The following is a 26,203-nucleotide window of genomic DNA, read 5'->3' as shown; positions in this document are numbered from 1 at the left end:
AAGCAGAGTCTGGTGTCTTAGGGGTTCTTCATGAGGGAGAGGATGAGCTGGGTGTCGTCGGCGTAAGATACTATGCTGAGTCCATGCTGTCTGAAATGGTGGCGTGGGGGGCCATGTAGATGTTGAACAGCGTAGGGCTGAGCGAGGATCCTTGGGGTACTCTTGCAGCTGACCTCTGTGGGTTCGGAGAGGAAGGGTGGGAGTTTGATCCTTCGGGTTTTGCCAGAGAGAAAGGAGCGGATCCAGTCGAGGGAGGTTCTTTGTATACCGGCGTTGTGGAGTCTGGTTGCGAGAGTGCGGTGAGAGACGGTGTCGAAGGCTGCAGAGAGGTCTAGTAGGATGAGGAGCCGCAGTGTGGCCTTGGTCGAGCAGCATGCGGATGTTGCTGGTGGCGCCAAAGAGGGCAGTCTCGTGCTGAGGTTGCTACAGATTCCAGACTGGGAGGGGTCGAGGATGGCGTTCTCTTCGATGAAGGTGGTCAGCTGGGCATTGATGGATCTCTCTGTGATTTTGGCTGCGAAGGGAAGGAGAGAGATAAGCCAGTAGTTCTTTAGGTCCGTCGGGTCGTCCAAGGGTTTCTTGAGGAGGGGCTTGTCCTTTGCCCGCTTCCAGATGTTGGGTAAGATGCCAGATTTGAAGGAGGCATTAATGGTCCGGCCTAGCTCGGGTGCCATGGTGGCGGCTGCTCTGTGGTACATATGTGGTGGGTAGGGGTCTGTGGGGCTCCTGAGTGAGTGTTCTTCATGGTCATGGCGGTGTCTTCGGTGGTGACAGGTTTCCAGGTGGTGATGGTGGGCTGGTTGTTGGTCGAGGGGAGGGGGGTGGTGTCTACAGTCTATTCGCTGATGTTGTCATAGAGGGCCTTGATTTTAAGGTGGAATTAGGAGCTGACCCTGTTGCAGAGGTCCTGGGATGGTGAGACGTCCGTGGCTTCGCATGGGGGTTTGGTAAACTGCTATATAACGTTGAAGAGTTCTTTTGCGTTACTTGCGTTCGTGTGGATTTTGTTCTTGATAAAGGTCCACTTGGTGGCTCTTATACGCTGGTTGTATTAGGTCATGGCATTCCTGTAGGTGTTCTGATCTTTGGTGGTTTTCCTGTTCCTCCAGAGTTTCTCGAGGCATCTGCAGGAGCGCCTGGCTTCTTGGTGGTCAGAGGTGAACCAGGTGGCCTTCAGGGGCATTCTTTGACAGGGTGGCGGTGGGGTGCGAGCTTGTCGGTGCAGCTGGAGATCCAGCGGTGTAGTTTTTTGACTGCGGAGTTGGCGTTGGTTGTGGCGAGGGGGGTCGTGGAGGAGGTTGGTGCTGAGGTGTCCCTCTGTGATCTTACTCCAGTTCTTGCGTGGCAGGCACAGGGTGGGTTTGGGTGCGGTGGTGGTGTTGAAGGTTTAGTGTATACCGTGGTGGTCTGCCCGGAGGGGCTGTGTGGTGTGGCTGAAGTGGAGGTTTGTCCCTCCTGCGAAGATGGGGTTGAGGATGTGTCCGGCTCTGTTGGTGGGCATGTTGACCAGCTGTTTCAGTCCGAGGTTGGCGAGGTTGTCAAGGAGGGTGGTGGAATCATGGTCGCTGTGGTTGTCGACGTGGAAGGTCAGGTCTCCGATGAGCATGTAGTCCATGTAGGTGATGGTGTGGGGTGCAACGAGGTCAGCAATGGTGGTGGCAGAAGAGGCATGAGGCCTGGGCGGTCTGTAGACGAGGGTCCCACGCAGCGTGGTTCTGGAGCTCTTCTGGATCTCTTGTGTGCGATGGCGAGTCCTCCGTCTGGGCGGTGGGGGAGGTCCTTTCTCTGAATCTTGAATCCGTCAGGGATGCCGGTGGCGATGTCAGGGGCAGAGGAGGCATTGGTCAGTGTTTCTGTGAAGAAGGCGTCTTCTGGCGAGAGGGTGGTGAGCAGGTCCCAGATCTCTATGGTGTGTCTGTGTATAGAGCACAGTTAGTGTAAGAGTTAGGGTGAGATAGTTAGTGTAAGAGTTAGGGTTAGATAGTTAGTGTAAGTTAGTGTTAGATAGTGTAAGAGTTAGGGTCAGATAGTTAGTATAAGAGTAAGTGTTTGAAATGCTCTAAAATGATAATTTGGAACCTGAGAGCAATATTGCATGTGAGGCCCGGAGCTCAGAAGATGCTTCTTTTTTTTTACTGAATTTTCCACAGCTGCCAATCATAATGCAGTAGTCTCAAAAGACAGATTTATATACTATATATTAGTAACCACAGCTTACCAATCACTGCCCTTTATTCTCCTCAAATATGGCCAGCACCATCTTGACTGCCTCTTTTTTGCTGCTCAGCAGCCAAAATGAATGCGGAAGTATTTGAGTGCAGATGTTATTGTAGGAATGTGCCCCTTTTTGACATGGTCACCCCTACTTTATCTAGTATTTGATGGGATTTTGACTGGAAGTGCATTGGGTTCCTGCTAACCAGGTTCCCATTGCCAGATCTCTTTCCCAAAACTGTCCAATTGTTTCCACAAATGGCAATACCTTTAGTACCCTCTGTAAGTCCTTAGTAAATGGTACCCCTGGTACCTAGGGCAAGGAGGATAAAGAGGGCCCCTAAGGGCTGCAGCATACATTGTGGCACCCTAAGGGACAAGGAAAAGGGCTTGGTACCAGAACAGAGAAACACTCTTGACACCCAGAGAGAGGAAACAGGACAACAACAGGATGATCTGTGTTACAACATACTGTACACGCAGTAATGAGTTCAAGAAAATAATAAATAAACATTGGGAACTCATATCCAATGAACTAGACACAATGAACCCGCCCATGCATGCATTAAAAAAGGCCAAGAATGTACGAGACTATTTTGTCCACTCGCTACTTGACACTCAATCTCAACCAACCATCCAGGCTATGTGGAACCTACCACCCATTGTGGGACATTTCAAATGTGATGTGATGTGATGTGAAAATGCACTTATATAGCGCTCTACCACTCCAAGGAGTATCTTGTCGCTTCAAAACCTTCTTACAGTACGCAGCAGAGAATCCATGGCAAAGCTAGCAGTTCTGTGGGAGGGATCAGATTAATGCTAGGCATCCTGAGTCTGATAAGGAATATATCCATGTTTTTAATAGTTTTCTGAAAATTTGCTCAGTTGCAGATTGACGCAGGGATGGAGGCCATTTGTTCCATGCCTTGGCGCCAATGACTGCTATGGATTTTCCTCCTCTGGTCATCATCCTAAACCTGGGAACATGAAGCAGATTAGCAGTGGATGACCTGAGTGCCCTTGACGGATGGTATGGTCTAAAGTACTTACGCAAATACAGTGGGCCTTGATGGTGGAAAGCTCTGTATGTAATGGTGAGAACCTTAAACAGGATGCGCTTATGTACTGGGAGCCAGTGTAAAGCATCCAAGGCTGCCGAGTCCGAGGACTTTCTAGGCAGTCTAAGGACTAACCTGGCTGCTGCGTGCTGGACCATTTGAAGTCTGTGCAGGGCTGATTTACTTAGGCCTGCATACAGACCATTGCAGTAATCCAGCCTGGATGTTATTAATGCTACAGCGACCGTGCGTCTGGCACTCAAAGGAAGAAGGTCAAAAAACCTTCTGAGACCTCTAATGATATTAAAGCAGACCCCTGCTACTTCTTTGGCTTGTTGGTTGAAAGACAAGGTGCTATCGAATTTAATGCCCAAGTTTCGTGCTGTATTAATAGTTTTTGGGGGGGCTTCTACTTTTTCGGGCCACCAGTCTTGTGGACAAAAACAGTTGTTAGGAGCAAAGGGCACAATCTCTGTTTTGGCGGAATTACATTTTAAGTGGTTGTGTGTCATCCACTCGAAAGTTGCTGCCAAGCATTCTTTTAATGTGATTTCCGCGTTAGATTGATTTTTGTCCAGTGTCAGGACCAACTGAGTGTCATCTGCATAGGCAATTGTGCTGATGTTAAATGAAGAAATTAGTTTTAACAGGGGGACCATATAAACATTAAACAAAGTGGGGCTCAGGCTTGAACCCTGTGGAACCCCTGTTATCATAGTTTTTTCTTCAGAGCAAAAACTACCCAGCATTACAATCTGACGCCTGTGCGCCAGGTAGTTTTTAAACCATTTGAACACGGTTCCTGCTATGCCTGCCATAGCAAGGCGGCGGGCATAAAGGGCTCTGCCCTCTCCTGGCTCAATTCCTTCCTGTGCGATAGGGCACAGGCCGTTCATCTCGCTGGTTTCACTGCCTCCTCACGAAAGGTGGAGTGCGGCATCCCCCAGGGCTCTTCCTTATCCCCTCTTTTGTTTAATTTATACATTTATCCCCTTATTTCTTCATTGCAGCAGCTCGAGGTCACGGTGTTTAATTACGCCGATGACCTCCAGCTTATCTTTAACCTCTCTCACTCCCCCTCCTCTGTTCAGAATTTTCAAACCGTTATGTTATTCATCCAAGACTGGATGAACTGCAACCACCTTAAACTCAACCCTGACTAGACAGAGTTGGTCTTGACAGGAGGTGGTTGCAGTCCCTGGTCCCCCTCGTTCTGGCCCCTTTCCCTTGGTGCCCCCCCTCCCGGTTCCTAAAGTTAAAACCCTTGGGATCTTTCTCAATTCCCAACTATCTGTAAACCCCCAGGTCAGTTCGGTGGTTTCCTCTTGTTTTTTTTCCCTCTGGATAATTAGGAAGATATCCCGCTTTTTCTCCCTCCCGGCACTGAAAATAATTGTGATGGCAATGGTGCTCTCGCGCCTTGATTATGGGAACATAATCTATAACGGCGCACCGGCCTATGCCATACACCGTTTGCAGCTAGTGCAAAATCAGGCTACCCGCCTGATCCATGGGCTGCCCAAATTCCATCGAGCAACCCCACTGCTGAAATCATTGCACTGGCTACCCGTGAGGGAGCGGGCCTTATTCAAACTAGGCTGCCTCACCTTCCAGGCCAGGATGGGCACTGCCCCCGAGTTTATATGCTCAGCCATCAAACCCTATCTGCCGGGCAGAGAACTCCGCTCCACCCACATGGCACTCCTGGTCACACCTCGCTTCAAGAAAAAGAAAGCAGGTGGGGCGAAATTTGCGGTTCTTGCACCTGTCTTCTGGAACTCCCTCCCCATGACACTTAGGTCTGCAACCTCCTATTTAGAGTTCCGGAAGAATCTGAAAACCTTCCTTTTCTCCAGAGCTTTTGCTGCCTAACCTGCCCCTCTTGCTGCTGTTGCTAGTAGTAGCTCCTATAGCGCCATGAAACCGCTGGGTATAAGCGCGCTCAATAAATGTTTTTAAATTCAAAATACATTAAATTCAAATTCAAAAGGATAGCATGGGAAACCGTGTCGAATGCTGCAGAGAGATCTAATAGGATCAGGACAGCCAGCTCTCCCTGATCCAGTGCAGCACGGATGGTTTCAGTGGATGACAAAAGTGCAGATTCGGTGGAATGGTGGGTCCTGAAACCTGCTTGACATGGGTGCAAAATGTCATTTTCGTCCAGAAATGCTGTTAGTTGTTTATTTAATAACAACAAGGGACCCCAAATTAGTCTGCAGGGACCATGGGGAGCATACTTTTGAACAACAACAGCGGTCCCAAACATAAGGAATATCGCGAGGATAAAATATAGACAGAGTCAATCTATATTTTTAGGACAGACATGTCCAGCCGGACAGGGGTCTTCCAGAGATTTTACTCAAAATTTATGTATTGAAATCACATAAAAATACCATCCAACAATCAACCAGAGTGGACCACAAGCCTGTGTCCAGTACTGACAGAGCGAGTACAAGAGGTGATGTAGACAGCAGAGAAGGGCTTTGTAAGGCGAAACAACGTTACTCTATCAACAGTACAATTGTACAGAGTATAACATACATGCACTAGACATTTCAGTAGTAATCACAATTAAGTTCAAGTGCATAAAAGGTCGACGGCGTTTCGGACCCCTATAAAATATCAGGGACCATCATCAGGACAAATACAATGAAAAGCCTTAGGTTAATTAAGCCTCTAAATGCCTAAAAAGGGGAGAGAAAGGAGATATTCAAAACATATACATGGACAATAAAATCTGTAACATGGTGACATGGGTGAGACCAGTGAGCGACGAGGTACCGGTCAATTGTGTCACGTGGACTATAGTGCTGGTGGTGTACACTAATAGCTGTGATCCGGATGAGGGAGAATTACTTATGACAGTGATAGTGTCCAGTGGGAGCTACAAAGCTACAATTTTTTAATCAATACCGGTTTTAATAAACCTTGTTTCTTTACCTAGATACTTTGGATTTATTCCAAGCGTACTGTCAGACTAACGAGCCGACATATACGCCATTTTCGCCAACTACGAGCGCAAGCCATTGAAATATATTGATTCAGTTCCATCTAGTAAGTGATACCGTGAATAATACACAGTTAGTTTCAAACAGTATTCATTGACCCAAATGTGACTGTTTCCTTCTCCTCCCCTAGGAGCCTCTCACTCCCCCCCACCAGGATTGCACGGCGGATATTTTACGTCGTTGCACCGCAACAGTAGGTAGCACTCCACTGTCAGACACCAGTTGCATACATAGTCTCCACTTCATACCCTTACACTTGTTTCTGAATCACTCCCTAGGTGCCCTTTCTAGTCCTGAAGATGACCCAGCCTGCCACCACAGACCAGGTTCAGGCACCCAAGGGTGACAGCCTTTCTCTCAGGAGGTCCGACACAAAGCCCATTCAGGCAGAGGGTGTTTACAACCCCTCCCACAGGATGACCTGTGAATTAGCATTCCAAGGCAGGGAGCTTCAAAGAGCCCACCGCCTTTGGGAACCTGGCTTCGCTCACAGGAGAGGATGCTGATCCCTCTTGGCCAGGGTCTGCTCGGCGCCTGGACAAGGTGGGAAAATTAGTAGAAAGGAAGGTGTTCACCTTCAGGATAGTTCCCCCCCTAAGATGGGCTACCTGAGTGAACGTGAAATCTCAGAGTCATCTTTGTGATGGCAGAATTAGGAACTCTGGGACAGAGTTATGCCCACTTACCTCAGGACTCTTTGGCTTCTACCCTTTACTCCCCTAAAGCCCCTAAAACTAGTATTTAGGGGAGCTCCTGGCACCATGAAATGAGATCCTGATGACCTGAAAGAAGAAGACGGTTGTGAAGATTTGCAAGAAGGAACAGAAGACACTAACTGACTTGGTGCCAACCGGATTGCTGTCCTTGACAACTGCGACAAAGACCACTTTTCCTGCAGCTCCGTGTCTCCAGAAGCCTGGGAGAAGTGCCAGCACTTCACCCATGAACCAGGATCGCCCATGGAGCAGCAGAGCTGCTTCCCTGCATCTTGCAGGCACCCAAACAGGACTGAGAGGACTCCGGACCGATCCCCGTAGATGAACATTGGGCACCAGATGCTGTATTGCACCACTGTACCCGGCCGCCCTAGAACCCCTGGGGGTGACCTGTTGATCCTGCCTTGGACCTTGCCCCATACTCACCTTAAGTCCAAGAGAGTGATCAGGTGAGTCGCTGTAAAGAACTCGTATGCAGCATTTGTCTTTCCTCCATAGGATAGCATTGATGCTTATGAAAATTGCACTGTTACTTGATCGTATTGATTCTGGTGCCTAAATATATATCAAGATATGTGTTATTTTTATAAATGGGTGTGGCTCTCCTTATTGAGTCGTGTGTACCATTTACCGTGTGGCGCCGCGGCCAGGGCGACTGACGCTGGAATCTGGGGATCAGGGTTCGATCCCCAGCTCCGGCGGCAGGTTAGCCCAGCACCATGTGACTCTGGGCAATAGCTCGCTTAATCTTCCCAACGGCCCCCAGCGCCTAGAGACCCTTACGGGTGATTGTGCGCTTTACAAATGTGGATTATTATTATTATTATTATTATTGACTCTGTGTGTATCACAGATGTCTGACACTCCTCTCTGATAAGCCTAAAGCTGCTCGACCTCACTACTCCGTAGAAGAGCAACTTGAGATTGCTAAAGCAAACCCCGTCCACTCATGACTCCATGTACAGTAGACCTCTTTTTAGTATACTTTATAAAGAGCCAGTTTCCCACAGTTATCATTCATATATCTGGTTGTGGTCAGATCTTCTTATATAGGCTTTTGTACGGTGTATTTGCTTCTTGATTGATTCTTTTATTTGATTGTTAATGTAATTGAAAGAGAAGCTGCTACACGTGTCTGCTGAGCGATGCGATCAGCGGGAAATTGCCACGGCGTTTTGATCCGTGGAGCAGTAGATTTGGGTCAGACTGCACCCTCTCTGATCGGAGGAGTGCAGTCTTCTATTGCCTGGTTTGATGCATGCACCCCAGTGTGCCCACTCCGCTTTGCACGAGCGATAAGCCCATGGCCGAGCTGTGATAATTAGACCAACAAGACACATTCAATACCACCTCATAGACTGATCGGGGAACACGGAGGGCCTCATTTACCAAGAATTGGCATACAGCAGCATTGCAAGTCTTTTTTGGTGCACTGCTCTGCACCAATCGAAAGGGCAGGAATGCACCGTACAGGACACAGTGCATTACTGGCCTTTCAGGTGCACATTTAGCAGCCGAGCGCCAACACAGACACCCTTGCACCATGGTGCACTGGGGTCTATGTCAGCTGAAGAACGTGGCACACATGGAAAGAGGAATAAAAGAGGAGAAATGAAAACATTTCTCCTCGTTATGCCTGCTTTTAGGAGGTGTAAGGTTTTGGCATTGCCACAGGTTTACTTGAGTGTCTAAATCTTGGGTGGTGTCAAAATAAATGGGTGTTTCGTGGGACCACCCACATCAACACCCATGGAACATCTCCTTGATGCAGAGTAAGCCATATTTATTAGACACACCTCAGGCACCGACCATCCAAGGACTCTGGAATCTACCAGAGGTAGTAAGCCACTTCAGATGTACGATGTGCAAAGCATGCCCAACCTGCTGGGAGACCAAACAAATCACTCACAACAACCTAACCATTGACCTGAAGTCCTTCACAAATTGTAACACCAGCGGAGTAATTTATGCCATTCTTTGCCCATGCGAACTGATGTACATTGGGCAAACCAAACAAAGGGTTAAGAACCACATCTTCCAACACTGCAGCAGAGTCCGCTGTCAAACAGCAGGAGCACCACTGGTTGAACATTTCATGGACAAAAAACATTCCCCGGAATCTATGAGATGGGTCGTACTAGAAAAGATTACCCTAGGACCAAGAGGTGGGAACTTGAACTCCATTCTCAACATCAGGGAGTGCAAATTGATGCACAAATTCAAGACTAACGAACTAGATGCTAATTGTGCCCAGATGGCGGGCCTTGAACCCGAATGACTGCTTTACAATTAAGCCCAGGGACAACAAACCATATATATGGACATATATAGTAGGTCAGTCACTGTCTTTTTCATAAACTTTACCAATAGACAGAGTACTTACTAACAAGGGTAAGAGGTTGCCCGAATCCACAATCAAATGGGTTCCATTCACAAATATTAACTTGCACCAATTGCAATACACAGGTACAACGCTGTCTACAGATCTCTGTTATACATCTTTATACATATCTCATGTTCATCATATACTATGTATAACTAGATTGGCAGAATCACTTAATCATGACCGACTGTTTCTTCTATAAATATTGACACGCTTTTACTTATATGTTGTCTCATGTATGCTGAAAGTTGTTATACTAATTGTCATGGAATTTGGGAACCATATACCTAAGCCAGACTGAACCTGTCGGGTATAACATCACCAGTTTATGCATTAACAGTGTCAACGCTTCCCTTCCTCACAATACATATACGATCCGAAGGTGGACTATCCCTAAGAATCAACAGGCATCTTTTTACACGCTCCCTCCCGGACCCGCCTCATGATGACGCGGCGTTCTATGTAGCGATCAGGCGATTGGCCTGACAGTGCCGAGCCCCTAGATACCGAGCATCGAGCTGCGGCACCGCGAGGATCCTCAGATAGATCGAGGTCTCGAACTGCACGGACGGCGACACTTGGACGCCGACAAGGTAACAAGAAATACGCCTAGCTCTTCGAGCCCCGAGCCCTTACAGATCAGTCCCCCGGCACTAAACCATTCGATGTGCCTCCCGACCAACAGGGTTAGTTCTAACTATAATCGCCATCCAGACTGTTAAGTTCCAGATCATTCGCCCAAATTTGCATGATTTAGATGCACATCGTAGATGCGAGTTTCTCCACCAGGCACTTTATGAACAGCACGAGGGTAGATTTTTGTATGCCCCTCAATTGTATTTAGATGTACTATGTACTACCTCCTCCACCTACCTTCGAGCCCCGAGCCCTTACAGATCAGTCCCCCGGCACTAAACCATTCGATGCGCCTCCCGACCAACAGGGTTAGCATTAACCACAAAATCGCCGTCCAGACTGTTAAGATTCACCACTTTACCAGATCATTTGCATGATTTAGATGCACATTGTAGATGCGAGTTTCTCTACCAGGCACTTTACGAACAGCACGAGGGTAAATGTTTGTATGCCCCTCAATTGTATTTAGATGTACTATGTACTACCTCCTCTCTTGTCAGCCTCTTATGGTGCACTTCAATTACTTTTAGAACGGTGCCAGAAAAGTACGGCATCCACGCAGAAATTACATTACTACCAAACGCTCTATGCCGCCGCATGAGGACTTATGCTCAAGTAAGTGTCTCTCCCTTCCAAACCATGGGTTGATGGCTGACCAGCCAGAACTGTCCTTTGAGGATTCTTTTCATTTTTGTTTATTTCAGAATCGGTAGGAGCGCCTTCTAGCCCACACAACGACGGGACAGCCGTTGACCGTCAGTTCCCTGTAGGTAACTCCTTCATTTCCTATTACAAATACAGCCATTTCACCACGTAGATTACTAATACTAGCTTCTACATTGATTCATAGACTCTCTACCTTTGTCCTGATGAAGACCCCAACATGAGGCAATACTAACTCTTCAGCACACAAGGGGTTGAAACGTAGACTACACCAACCTGACACACCATAGGATCCAATGCAATTAATATATCTCACCTATGTGTGATGTGTTTTGGGAACATTAATACTACCTTGACTGTAAAGGCGTATTTGATTTTAGTGTGATGTTATTAATGTCACACCACCTTTACCCTGTCCCTCACAAACCTCTTCACTTCCCTTCCCTTTCACACCGAGAGCACTTTTTAATGTAATGAATTCACAATTACATTGAATGAATATCGATCATAATATGATAAATTCCTTGTTTGAAATCTAAATGAGTGAACTTTTGCTGTGAATAAATGCAATTTGACTAAGAATATTGCATCTGTAACTATATTTCACTGTACCTAATTATATGTGGTGTCCATTGGTATGAAGTAATACTTTTGTACATAATTGATTGATAACTCGGACCACTTCTTTTTGTACTTGAGTAAGCCAACGCAGCGCTTTGCGCTGCCTAGCCTTACTCCATATCTATGAAGCGTTTTGCGTTGCCTTGTAGATATGATTCAGAGGCCTGCACCACACGAGCTTTAAAAGAAAAGTGACGCTCCAGCTGGGCAGGCCTCTTGTAAATGAGGCCAGAGTTTGCACCAGCAAGATCAAAATTATTTGTCTACAGAGAGTGCCCTTACCACTGAGAAGGACTACAATAATTAAATTATGGGGGGACCGCCCAGAGCGAGACATCCCTCCATGCTTATTTTTCAGGGTATAGATCATTCCATGTCAAATAACATTTGGGTGGGGGGAAAAGTGAGATATTTCTTTAACAACTGGGACATGTTGTCTCAAGACACCTGGATACTAGACAAGGTAACAGACTTCAAGTTGGAGCTTTACAGCTCTTCAGCTGAGTGACGTTTATACAACTATTGCCGTGTTCCAGGTTAGACAAAGAAGGTAATCCCTTCTAGGACCGGGATATTTTTGTTGAACTGTTTGAAACTGAGCATACTCAAATACGAGGCAGTAAGATGGTGCTGGCCATACCTGAGCATAATGGGCAGTGATTTGTGGACCGTGGTTACTGAAATCATGGGAAATGTAGTTTTTAAGTTTACTGTTGATTGGTTGCTGCGCAAATTCAGTAATAGAAAAAGAAGCATTATTCCCATCAATATGTGCTTAATAAATTGTTAAATTCTTGACGTGATAGCTCCAAGCTCCCAAAAAATTTCTCTCAACACTTATATACAGATACATAAACATTAGGTCTGGGCGGTGAACTCAGCTCCGTTCGTAGACTTTGTGGAGTTTTTCCACACTCCTCAGAGCACTCGGAGTTCAGAAAAGCATTTCCTTGCTTTTGCTCACCAACGTTAAATTGGCGAGCGTGAGCAAGGAAAATCCAGCACTAGACAATCTCCCAACGAGATTTCTCAACGCGGCTGCCCGGGGATGGGCACTCGCACTCGTGTTGAGAAACTTTCCATTCGCGTTGAGGAAGCTGCCGCTCTAGTAGAACTTCTACTCAAGCGGCGGAAAGATGCAGTTCCCTCTTGCCCTGTGCGTGGTGCTGTTCGCACTGATTTTACTGCGTGGGACAAACATCTGGCGCCAAAAAATCTGTGTTTTAGTAAATGAATTTTGAGTCTAATATGCTAGTAACTTGTACTTTTAGAGCCTATGTAAGCCAAATAAAGTTTTATGTCTGGCTGATATGCCGTAAATGTGGCAACGCAGCTGTAACAATCTTGTGACCCGCTGGCTTGCTCTTGACAATAATCCGGTATCACAGCTTTAGCTGAGGCCCCCAATTCCTAGTCTCATCATTCTCTTAGCCCCCAGGGCGTCTCTTCATTGCACACACAAACATGCCACCATTGCTACTTAGTTCATTCCTAGAGATCCACACGTCACTGCAGATCCAGGGCTTGCTACCAGCCACAGCAAGCTCCAGCACTTGCCCAAATAGGATAGGATGGGATATATGTTTATAGAGTGCGCGATTGCCGTGGCGTCTTGGCGCTAGTGTATGTAGAAAGGTAGTATGGCCTGTGTTACCGGGGGACTATGTGGAAGTGAACAGCCATGTTTTCAAGTCCTTCCTAAAGACCTGCTGATTAGATGGAAATTTCATGGCCATAGGCATTTTGTTCCATAACTTTGCTGCACAACTTGATAAAGTCCTGCCATCCATTTTGCCCGTCTGATTTTAGCAATCTGGTGAAGCGCCCAAATTAGCAGATCTAAGGGCACTTGAGGGGGTATAAGGTAGGATTTTTTTTGGGATATCTTCAGCACCTCCACCATAAAGTGCTTTGTGCACCAGGCATAAGGCCTTAAATTCCACCCGCTGCTGGATGGGAAGCCAGTGCAGTGACTTAATTCCTGCCGAGGTTGATTGTCCTTTAGGAATGTTTAGAAGTAGTCTTGCTGCAGTGTTCTGTAGAGACTGCAGTTTTCTCAGCTGGGTCTTATCAATGCCCAAAAAAGGGCATTGCAATAGTCCAGTTTAGACAGGAAGAGAGCCACCACCACCGTCTTTTGCAATTCTTGTGAGAAAAAAGGGAAGATTTTTCTCAAGGTTTTTAATGAAAAGAAGCAGGAGGAAGTGAGACTGTTTACCTGGGCAGAAAAATTAAACTGGTCATCGAAGATGATTCCGAGGTTCCTGACCTTGGGGACAGGACACGGGCATTCCCCCGCCTCAACCGGCCACTAGGAGTCATTCCACAGGCACCGGCCAGGGCCAAACTCTATCACCTCTGTTTTGTCAGTGTTCATTTTCAGGAAGCTATGGTTCATCCAGGTCATGATCTCAGTGAGACAAGCATGAAACCTGGCGGCTGTGGCCTCAGGCTGATAGAAGATAAAGATAACAAGCTGAGAATCATCAGCATATGAGACCAGGGCAAATCCATGCCTCCTGATAAGTCTGGCCCAAGGAGAGACGTAGATGTTAAACATTGTCGGGGATAGGGGTGGCGACATCGGCACTGGTGTCTGAGTGACCCTAGAGCAGCTTCGCACCAGGCATCTGTCTGTCCCTTGCTTCATGGTCACTGATGACTACGGGTGGATCTTGTGGGGGACACACAACATTCACCAGGATGATTCAAGACTTCATACACTTGTGCTGTTGCTTCGATATAATGGTTTGGAGGCACGCCTTGTGCGCTCACAGATGGCACAGTGTCCAGAGTAATCGGACTATTTTAAGCCAACCAATACGCTCAGTGAAGGAAAAGGTCCAAGGGACAAAGGTGTTCCAAAAACAATTACACTATTAAACTTCAAAAGTTGTCTTCTGAAACATCAACAGTGCAAAGTGTACTTGTAACGCTTGCACTACTCTAATAAACACAGCGATGGAGCGAACTACACACTGGAACGCCTCACATCTTCGGGGCGGGTGGTGGAAGGTCTGCAGGGTAGCGTAAGTTCCTCCCCACCCTCTTCTGGGACAGACTAATCACCAAGATAGAAAACAGACACTCTGAACGTACTGATGAGTTTGAAGTATCTCCAGTCTCATCACCACATGGAACAGGCAGGCAGATTGGTTTATTAGTAAAGTTTTATTGCGGAAAATAAGACATTCTTGGCAAACAGCTCACTGCGGCAGTGTCCTTTGTCTAGTTGTCAATCTCACCCCTCACACTAGAACAGGACACAATTGACCTCACAAAACACATCACACAATGAGATGAAATACTCCTTACAGTGTCTTTATCGGACAAACTGCTTTGTTTTGTAATGTATGTGAACGTTAGTTTTTGGGTATTTAATTCTGACCAAAATAGCGGCCAAACTCCGGCCGACTTCTACCATATGGTCTGGCTTTGCCCTGGCCTTGACCCCTTCTGGTCTGAGGTGAAATCTGAGCTCACACAGACCTTGGGTTGGCAGGTTCCACACGATCCCTTACTTCTTCTCCTGGGTGTATTTGAAGGTTTGGACTGCTCTAGAGCGGACAAACATTTTCAGGGAACGGCGGTCGCTGTGGCTAAATGAGATATTGCTGCAGCCTGGGCCCAGCCCAACCCCCCTACCCCACGAAAGTCGCACCAGGGAGTGGATTGGTGAGTGGCCCAGGAGGAACATGGTTGTCCCAGAAGGTGCCATAGGATTTGGGGCAAATGGCTGAACCTACTGTTTTAAATTGCAAGCTTTGTCTCTCCCATGTAACAGGGTGCTGCTTTCCAGCTTGGGTGGCTTGCATAAATACTCCTACCCACACAGTGGGGGTTTTTACTGTCTGTTGGAGATGGAATTGGCTTTACTGTGTAAGATGTATGCTGTCTTTTTTTTCCTTTTCAAATGATAATAAAATTGATTATAAAAAAAAAGAAAATTCTCACCAGAATAAACCGTCTCAAAACATTGTGAATTGTGTCACGGTCTCGCAGTTGAAACTGCAGAATTATATGGGTGGAGCCATGAATCCTCTTTTGATCTCTCAGCCTGGATGGGTTGTACAGAATATTTACAAAGCCGGTCAGAAGATACTGATAGGGAGTAGATGTTCCTGGTTTAGTGATGGAACGAGTCTATACTTTTTTGTCCTCAAGTGGTTTTTGATTCCTATTTCTTCTCCTAGTTTCTTTTTCCCATGTGCTCAGGTCTTTCAATAATTTGTTGTTGAATCCCAGACGTTATGTATATCAGGACAGTTTATGATCCACCGTTGGTAACATGTCCTCAACACTGCACACATTTCATGAGAGTTTGACAGGTTTAATTCGCAGTGAAGCAGCCTCTGTGAAGTTTGTTGCTTGGTGAAGTGACATTAGTGACGTTGAAGAACCTACATTCTGTTTGGAGACGCTGCGAACGTTAGATTTTGTCCTTAAACTCAAAGCTCTTCTGCCATTTAGAGGAAAGGGAGGATCTCAGCCAGGAAAGATTGTTAGATGTCATTTGAGGTTTAACTTCAGCTGTAGATTCTTAGATGATGTAAAAGATCACATTTCTTTTTTTAAATTAAGTTTTTTTGGCAGTGCTTCGAGAAGGCTTCCATCTTGTATGTGTTACTTTAGGTTGTTGAGCACCACCTTTTGTTTAAAGCAGTTTCCATATCCTGTACGGTGTCATGGCCGTCACCTGTGAGTTCTTTGATGGCGTGCAAGGGCTGCCTTAAGATCAAAGCTCCTGCCACACACCGTGCAGTGATAAGGCTTTTCTCCTGTGTGTACGCTTTGATGCCGTACAAGGGTCGCCGTCTGAGAAAACCTCTTGGAACACACAGTGCAGTGATAAGGCCGCTCCCCGGTGTGTGTTCTTTGATGCTGTACAAGGTGTGCCTTCTGAGAAAAGGGTTTGGAACACACAGTGCAGTGATAAGACCTCTCTTCTGTGTGAGTTCTTTGATGCAGTACAAGGTTGGTCTTCTGAGAAAAGGATTTGGAACACACAGTGCAGTGATAAGGCCTCTCTCCTGTGTGAGTTCTTTGATGCCGTACAAGGGTCGCCTTCTGAGAAAAGGGTTTAGAACACACGGTGCAGTGATAAGGCTTCTCTCCTGTGTGTACGCTTTGATGTTGTAGAAGATTTCCCTTCCGAGTAAAACTTTTCTCACAGATATTGCAGTGAAAGGGCCGCTCTCCTTTGTGAGTTTTTTCATGTGTTGCCTTATCAGCAAACCTCATTTCATGCTCAGTGTAGGGATACCGATCTGTGTGTGTTTGCTCGTGCAGTAAAAGATGCGTCTTTCCAGTAAATGTCTTCTTACACTCAGCAGAGGCATAAGCTCTTACGCTGGTGCATATTCTTTTCTGCCTTGCAAGTAGTGTTTTATTGTTAAAATTCTCCCTCCTGTGTATTCCTTGGTGTTTTCTTTCATTCTTTTTAAAAGCAAAATTCTTCCTTCCTCCAGAAGCTTTACGTTTCTCGTTCCTATTCATACTTTCTGTCTGCGACTGCTGTGCTGCAGAATGAAATGAACACTGAAAATTATACATGGGAAATATTTCTTGAAAGAAATGCACGGTTATAATATGAGAAAGGTGGACAGTAATATCTAGGAAGGAAGGAAAATGTTACTACCTGTAAACAATCATTTGTTGCTTGTAGTTCTACAGTTCACATGTGGTGATCTCTCATGGGTTGGGTTCTGACTACTAAAAATAAATTAATTTAAGATTGAGTTTTGATCTGGAGAACGACTCGTAATCCCATACCAGAAAGGCATAATGCATCAGGGCGCAGACACCAATTGAAATCAGTGTGTTGTTTTCTCCATCGGAATACAACTGCTTATGTGTAAAATTAAAAAAATAAACTGCTTAATCTGAGCAACCTATATACTTTCCAACCATACAGCAAGTGGGTGATGCATGTGAGCCTGCAACATGCAAGTGAGTAAAATTTTCCATTTGCAGAAAGCTGTGGCACATCACAGGTTGTGCCATAACTTAAAAGAATAGGTAAGGTTCAGAACGCCGCAGCCAGGCTCATTCTAGGGACACCACGCCACAAACATATGACCCAACACCTACGAAGTCTCCACTTGCTTCTCGTTGAGAAGAGGATCACCTTCAAACTCCTCACCCACGCCTACAAATCCCTCAACATCGGACCCACATACCTCAATGACCGAATTTGTTTCCACCTACCAAAGAGGAACCTCTGCTCCACTGATCTCGCCCTGGCAGAGTTTCCCCGCATCAGCAGAAACAGAAACAGCGGGAGAGCCTTCTCCTACATCACAGCCAAATCCTAGAACGAGCTCCTGGTCAACATCAGGCGTTCACCAACCCTCCACACGTTCAGGAAGGGCCTCAAAACCTGGCTTTTCGACTGACCCGGAGCTGCCCCCCCCCCCAGTGCCTTAAGACCCACACGGGTGAGTACCATATAAACCGCTGATTGATTGATTGAAAGGAAAGAATGGGTAATTAAGTTACTAGTATGCTTAGAACAATTTTTTTTTTTTTAAATCTTTTTATTGAAACAAAACAAAGTTAAACAGTGACCGAAGTGCAGAAATCACAGTATCAAGTACATCAATGACTCACAAATAAGCACGATACATTGCGAATGATTCATAAAAACAGGCCTATTAGGTCTCAAGATACTCAGGTGTCAGCTCCAGGGTAGGCGGTTCACAGATGTCCCCACGATAAGAATTCCAGGCACTCCATATCTTGACCCATTTACGGGGGCGTCCCCTGGACACATAGACATATTTCTCACGAAACATGCACCAGTCAAGGTCTTCCATCCACTTACTGACTCTGGGAGCCCGGGCCGCCCCCCACAGCTGCGCGATGTTACGTTTAGCAATTGCACACGCCAGGGTCACCCACACCCTCCCGTGTATCGGCAGGTCCGTGGGTTCCCACACATTTAACAAACATCGCCTTGCCTCAGGAGCAACCCGCAACCCCCACACTTCACTCGTCTTTTCATGGATACCATCCCAAAACTGGCGGACCTCACAACACTCCCAAATAATATGCATGAATGACCCCGGCAACCCACAGCCTCGTCGGCAGTCGGGTGAATCCGCCAGCCCCATTCTCTGCAAGTTCAGGCCCGTCACATAGGAACGGTGAAGGGTCCGAAGCTGAATCAATCTCAACCTCATTGGTACCGCTATCTCTCTAGGGTATGCTACCGCTTCCCTCCAGTCCTCATCGTCCAGCACTAGACCATCGGCTACCCACTGGCTGCGTATGTGCACCAGCGGGTCCTCCGAGTGGTTGACCAGCTTACGATACGTGAGGGAAATCGATTTAGTAGGTAAAAGGCCATCCAATAGGCGATCCTCCAGGGGGGAGCACTCCGGTAACTCCTCACCACGATGCACCACCGCTTGCAAGGCATGACTAATCTGCAGGTAACGGAACCGCTCGGTGTCATGCAATTGGTATTTGGCCTGCAGCTCCTCGAAGGTCAAGATCCTACCTTTGCACCAAATGTCGCGAATCCGCGAAATGCCGATGAGATTCCATCGGTCAAAACCCTTCAACTTCCAAAGCATCCCCAATCTCTCAGAGCTCCAGAGCGGCGTAGACAAAGTCAAGCGTCCCGCCCAATGAAGGGTGGTGCTGGCCTCGTGCCACACCGCCGCGGAGCGCAGAGTAGGCCCCGTCAGAGGAAATCGCCCGCGGCGAGCATATAGAACACGGGTGAAATCGCCCCTTGGTAACTGACTACGATCCATCTCATATCCAGGGTCATTGGGAGAGCCATACATCGCCTGATTGATAGGGGCCAACTGTGAAGCCCAATAGTATTTACGGACGTTCGGCAGCCCGATCCCACCATCATACCAGGGCAACATCAGTTTGGAGAGGGCGATACGTGGGCGTCCCTCCCACAGCAAACCGCGCTGAAGAGACTCTATCTCACGGAAATACGACGGGGGAATCGGGTCAAAGGAGTTATGGAGAGCATATAGGAAACGCGGAAGGGCCATCATCTTAAAGAGGGTGGCGCGACCCAGCAGCGTGAGAGGCAATGCCTTCCACCGCACCGTGTCCGCGCGCAGTCTGGCTAAAGGAGGCAGTAGGTTCAACCTGTGGCGCACCGTGGGATCCAGAGAAATATGAATCCCGAGATAACGGAAGCTTATCGACTCCACCCTCACAGGACAATTATCGGGAACCCTGGGGGGATCCCCGCTCAGTACAAACAACACCGATTTAGACCAGTTTATCAAGAAACCCGAATGCCTGCTGAAAACGGCTAGTATGTCCATAAACGCGATCAGAGAGGACCGGGGGGAGGAAAGATACAAAAGAATATCATCCGCATAAAGCGAAATCTTGTCTTCCCACTCCGGAGTCCAGCGCAGCCCCTTGAAGGAACGGTCCCAGCGCACCCAGGCCGCCAGGGGTTCCAGGGCAAGAGCGAACAGTAATGGTGAAAGGGGGCAGCCCTGGCGAGTGCCACGCCCAAGAGAAAAGTCTCTCGACTTGTGATTGTTTACAACGACTCGTGACAACGGAGCAGAGTACAAGAGTCGGACCCAGCCAATAAAGCCGGGACCGAAGCCCACTTTAGTTAGTACGGCAAAGAGATAGGGCCACTCCACTCGGTCGAACGCCATAGTGGCATCCAACGACAGTAAAATGGCGGGTTCATAGATATAGGGAGCATTCGCCAGGACACCATGAAGGCGCCTAAGATTCAGAGCAGTGTTCCTCCGGGGCATAAAACCGGACTGATCCGGGTGTACCAGGGTGGATATAACCTTTACAAGCCGTGTAGCGAGTAGTTTAGCCAGAATCTTGGGCTCCGCGTTTAATAGCAAGATCGGGCGATAAGAGGAGCACTCAAGCCGCGGCTTACCCTCCTTATAAATAACAACGATGTTAGCCACTCGCTGGTCGTAAGGCAATTGACCACACTCCAAACTCTCAGCAAACATGCCCCTCATGTAAGGGGCCAAGCGATCAGCGTTGGGCTTAAACAATTCGATCGGAAGGCCATTAGGGCCCGAGGCCTTTCCAGAATGTACTCCCCTAATTGCCATTGCCACTTTGTCGTTGGTGAGGGCAGAGTCCAAGTAGCTCCTATCGTCATCCGACAAAACCGGCAGCACAAGATCACGTAACATATCCGAGTTGGCCGCCTCGGTGAACACTCCGGCGGAGGCATAAACCTCAGAATAGTAACAAGCAAACTCTTCCGCTATCAACTGGGGGTCGGACGTGACCCCAGAGCCCGCGGTTTGCAGCTCCGGAACCAGCCTAGAGCCCCAGTCACCCTTCTCCAACCATGCTATTATCTTGCCAGCCTTGTCACCATGTTCATAAATTCTGTCCTGCGTGGTATCCAACTGTGCCCTAGCGGTATCGCGAGTCAGAGACTTGTATTCGTCCCGGAGCAGCCCGAGGCGATGATCCGCCCACGGGTCGCCCCCGGAGGAAACAGCGGTCTCGAGGGTCAATAGCTCCGCCTCCACCCTGTCTATCTCAGCCCTTCTCTTCCGTTTTTGCTCGGCAACAAGTGATAGGACCTCCCCCCTGACGACTGTTTTGTAGGCCTCCCAAAGAGAACATCGAGAGGCGACCGAACCCTGATTTTCACTGAAATAGTTCTCAGTCACCCGTCCCAATTCTCGCTTCACCACAGGATCGCGCAATCTCCAAGCGGGGATTGGGGCAATCCTACCCACATCACCACGACCCACACACGCACGCAGCCACAATGGCGAGTGATCGGAGATCCCCCGCACTAAGTGCGCCACTTCGCTAATCACGGCCGCATGTGCCGCCGGCAGAAGGACGTAGTCAAGTCTAGAGAGGGAATGGTGCGCCGCGGATGCATGCGTATACTCCATCCCTCCCGGGTGCCGTGCGCACCAGCTATCGATCAAGCCAGTAGACAAAAGGAAATCAGGCAGCCACTTGTGAGAGGGTAGTGAGGCACGAGCGGGGAGCCTATCCAATGTACCGTCTACTACTGTGTTGAAATCACCCCCAATCACCATGAGTCCTATGGGCAGAGTCAGGAACACCCTACCCAGGTCACAGAAGGTATCAGTCTGCAGTGAGGGGGGAACATACACAGACACAAGCGACACAGTTCTACCCTCCCAAGCACCAGAGAGGGCCACATATCGCCCACGATTATCAGACCAGGTGGAATGAATGGTAAACGGAAACGAATTCTTGAGCAAAATACCCACTCCCCTGGATCCCGAAGTAAAACCAGCATGTGCCACCAGTTTGTAACCACCCCTGTGCAAAGCCATACAACGTTTCCCCAACAAATGGGTCTCTTGTAACAATACAACATCTGGAGACCTCCGTCTAATAAATTGGTTAACAGCAGTGCGCTTAATTCTATCACCTAGGCCATTGACGTTCCAACTAAGGACCGAGAATCCCAAGCCCTGTCTAAAAGTGGTCATTGGTATAGGATAATCGAGTACATTTCAAAGGATTCCTGTGCATGCTCCGGTCACTAACTACAAAAACAACTACAACCCATCCCCCCAACCCGAAACAAAAACTCCCCCCACCCTGCACCCCTGCATGTAACACGTACACATCCCCAACTTGCAGTGTGCCTGTCGCCCCCACGAACTAAGTTCTAAACGTAGAAAAGGAGGAGGACCTTACAACAGGTCGCCAGCCCCCACCACCCCAGACCGCCCGAGTCCCCCCAATAGTACACAAATAAGAATAACAAGTCAAGAAGCAGGTACAACGGGGGGCAAATATACCCCAGAGAACCCCGCAATGTGAAGGAAGTTAAAGCGTATAGTCAATATAAAACATTATCTGACAGGGCGTCAGTCCTCGTCACCAACATTAGAGTCGCGCTCGGGACCAGGGTCCACAAGATGATCAAGCCAGCTCTCCACCGACTCTGGTGAATCAAAAAACCAAGGTTTGCCAGCGTGTTCAATCCGTAGGCGGGCCGGATACACCATAGAGTACTTCATTTCCCGATCCCGCAGTCTCCTCTTTACGGGCACGAATCCCTGCCGTTGTCTCTGCACCAACCGGGTAAAGTCAGGAAAGAACAACAGTGACGCATTTTCGTAGGCTAGCGGGCCCGATGATCTCGCCGACTGCAAGATGGCGTCCCGGTCCCGAAAATTCAGGACACGGGCAATAATGGGGCGAGGAAGCGCCCCAGTTTTAGGGCGACCACCGGGCACTCGATGAGCCCTCTCCACTGTGAAAAAGTTACTCAATCCCTTCAGTTTCAGGTGGTGCAGGATGAGATCTTCAACAAAAAGGTCTGGGGAGGCCCCCTCCGCACGCTCCGGGACCCCAAGAATGCGAACGTTGTTTCGTCTTGCCCGTCCCTCGTACTCATCAAGCTTACGGTCGAATTGGGTACGGGCCGATTTGAGGTCCGACACCGCTCTCTGTAGTTCCGACACATCTTCAATAAGACTCCCCGTTTTGATCTCCAAGTCTTTCACTTTCTCAGAAGTCTTGGTTAAATGGGCCCTGACAAGTCCCACCTCAATGGTGACGGTGTCCAATTTATGATCAATAGATCCCAGAGAGGACTGAATTCTCTTGATGGCCGCCATCACCTCCTTCATCATGGGTTCATCACCAGTTGGACCCTTCTCTGGGCCCCGGATCGGAGAGCTCTTCGCCTCCAGTGAGGTGTCCTTAGCGACAGCATATTTGTCGATCCGGTTCGATTGGACCGGGCGGGTCGATCTCTGGGTCTTCGGCTTGTCAGGGTCGCGAGTCGTCATCTCGATCGCAAAAGAAGGTGAAACCCACCACAAGGTATTTTGCGAGAGTAGGCTGCAGCGAGTCTCAGAGAGAGGGAGGGCACCTCAATCTCCACCCGGGTACAACAGATGATGGTCCGACCGGCCAGTTCCGGTCACGGTGCCCGATGTTGTCGCACTGTGCCCCGGGCTGTGGCACACTCGGGGTCCCGGCCTTCGGCTTCGAGGGCCCCAATACTTCCGACGACGATAATCGGTCGCCGGAGCAGTCGATCGATCCCAAATTTCACGTAGTGACTCAGGTGACAGTCCCCCACCAGATAGCGGGGACGGGGTACAGGATATTATGCCAGAGTGGCAGTCAGGATGTGGCGGCCGGCGGAGCCGATGCTCAAGCGGCCATCTTGGTCGCAGGCGCGGCTCCTCCCTTATGCTTAGAACAATTAAACACTTCTGGGTATCTTCCTTGCATTGATGTCACCAGAGAAATATTTTATGAAAAGATGCACAGAACCACATTTTTCTGCTTTACAAATATCTACAAGAGGTATGTTGGGTAGAAAATCCATGTTTGCATGTTTATCACACGTGGACTCAGCCTGTGGTATTTCTATGTGGTGTTCTACTTGCGGCATTTGTGGAATTTGGGTAATTTCGCGTTCCGCGGAGAAAGTGGAATTGCCAAAACTTCCGAGATCTGCAGCTTCGCAGAGTTTTTTGCTTGTTCACGCTTTCAAGATGTGAGTTTGCAAGATATTTCCCCCGAGTACACAAACAGCGTTCTCGAACAGGAAAAAAGCATTGTGAACAGGCGGAAGAAGCAATTCAGCGTGTTCTCAGAATTCTGCGTGCTCACAGAGACTTTTTTTCGCAGAGCTTTGCATAACATGACTACGCACATTCCGCCCACCCCTAGTCTCCGCACGAGTAGAAAACCATTTGCCAAATTGTGCAGGTGCAAACAACGGTCATATTTTTCATACATTTTCATGCATGTTTAACTCTGGGTGCATATTTAACTTTGTCTTTGTAAACTTGCAGGAACTGTTCATCTACTTATGGGGCGTGTAGTTTGCTAACTGTTTGAGGAAGTGACTGCTACTAGGTAGACAACTATCTACATTAAGGCTTGCAGTGATGTAGTGGCTTAAAAGGTGGACTTGTTACTCTTGATAAAATCTTAACTGGATGCCAGGGGTGCTCTGGTGGGATAACCATTCCCAACTTTCCCATGAACATTTTCACAAGAGTTTTTTCAAAAGTATTGAAACGTTAGTGTAGGCTAGGCCAGCTTCTTTATGTATGTATGTATATGTTATTTCTATACTGCAAACCTAGCCTAAAGCTAGGGCCAAAGATGAGCATAAATTATTTTTAAAGAAGGGAGTCCTCAACTCTTTCCTAAATGGGAGCAATGTCGGGCGGTCCTGATGGATACAGGGATGTTGTTCCAGATCATGAGTTCATAGATGGAAAAGGCCTGCTAACTTGTTTTTTTTGTTACAGTTCTAAATCTGCAGCCTGATGGAGTTCTCCAACCTCGCATTGAAAATAAGAGCTGAACTTAAGGACAACGAGAATGATGAACAAGTGATAAGAAAGAGGTAAAAGCTACAAAAGAGGGACTTTTAAAGGGAAAAGCAAGACTACTGTCCTCAAAGAGTCTTAAACTTTGTAAGATGATGCGAATAAGTAAGGAGAGCAGTCAAAATTCCATTGACACAAAGACGACATGAACTTCTGACAGAGGAATCAAGCTCAGAAAGTGACTTAGACGACTCTACTAGCAACTACCTAGGAAAAAAACCTACTTGCCTCTTTTTTCGCTGAGTAGGGTTTACTGAGACAAGGACGGACAATGGAATATCCACACAAACAGAGGAAGAGAAAGACAGGAAAGAGCAAATGGAAAAGATATCTCACCCCATAGGAAGAGAAATTAATTAATTCTCCATTATTAACTCATCACAACATTAACTGACAATGGATGAACTAAATATCCAGAACCGTGGCTTATATTTCTGCCCCAGTAGGGACTTAGATTACAGTTCATGTAGAATTGACATATTTCCGTTTCTAAGATATCAACATGAAATCAGACCCCAGTCAATGAACATGAGAATAGGGGGGCCCAATACAGAAAACATGACTTGTGTTCAAGAGACACTGATACTTCATGACGTTGGCTGGTCTGGATAATGGAAATATATGTGCAACGAAATAGCGGGAAGCGTTACTTGGAAATGAGGCACAGATAGATCAGGGAAGCCTAACTCTCTTCAAAAAGCAAGCTACATATAACTCCTCCTTGCCTCATGATAATCTGGATGTCTTTAGTGACTTGGTCGCCAAAGACTTGTTCAAATAAATTGTTCACCAGTCAACGCAAGAAGGGAAGAATCAGATCCAACTTGAGTAATGGACAAAGGGCGGACAGTAACACATTCCGTAATGACAACATAAGTACCAATGTTATCTGATAAAGTGCAAGAATGTGGTTTTAGTGATTGCAATTATGAACTAAAGGCTTTTCAATAATTATTAAATACGGATTGTTGTGAAATGGGAATGGCAACATTTCCATTTGTGTAAAACACTACCCTCTATTGTACAATGCTTTTACCTTATAACAAATGTATGCAAGAACAAGCGGGCGTATAGTGCCCTCCAACAATAGCTCACTGGAAAGCACAGCAATAAACTAAAACCATGTATTGCTGATTCTTGTCGGGAGCCTCCCATCATATTGTATAGATAGTGAGAAATATTTTCTACAAAAGATGTACACAGGAGACAATCATATTTGACAATTACCTAGGATGTGATCTTGCTAATTATGTATACAACACACGCAAGGTCTAAGAGCCTACGAACATGCTTTTTGCAATAGACCAATATCTCCATATGACTATACATGGATGCTTAGGACCATGACTTTTACCTAAATAACAATATTTTCATATTTAACGATAGATATTACAGACAAATCTCATGGACAGCAATGGGCACCTGTTTTTCCAGCTCTGCAAATGTATTTGTGGTCTGGTGGAAGGAACAGGTGTGTCGTGTAGTTCCCACTAATCTGTAGGACTTGCGCGTTTGTTGGACAACATAAACTTTGGATGAGGTGCCTAGACTGGCTCCGGGC

The 26,203-nt window shown here is 47.3% G+C and overlaps 1 protein-coding gene across 1 annotated transcript in view; it reads right to left on the bottom strand.

The window, feature by feature from the left end:
• LOC144758795 (uncharacterized) overlaps window positions 1–26,203 on the bottom strand; it is a 317,831-nt gene that overhangs the window by 267,426 nt on the left and 24,202 nt on the right. The window contains exon 4 of the mRNA XM_078646450.1: window positions 16,002–16,824. Coding sequence (XP_078502576.1) covers window positions 16,002–16,824 — 823 coding nt within the window. The remainder of the gene's footprint in view (window positions 1–16,001; window positions 16,825–26,203) is intronic.

This window comes from Lissotriton helveticus, chromosome 1_1, assembly GCF_964261635.1.
Source record: "Lissotriton helveticus chromosome 1_1, aLisHel1.1, whole genome shotgun sequence".
NCBI classification, from domain to species: Eukaryota; Metazoa; Chordata; class Amphibia; order Caudata; family Salamandridae; genus Lissotriton; species Lissotriton helveticus.
This window is presented reverse-complemented; position numbering and strand designations above follow the sequence as displayed.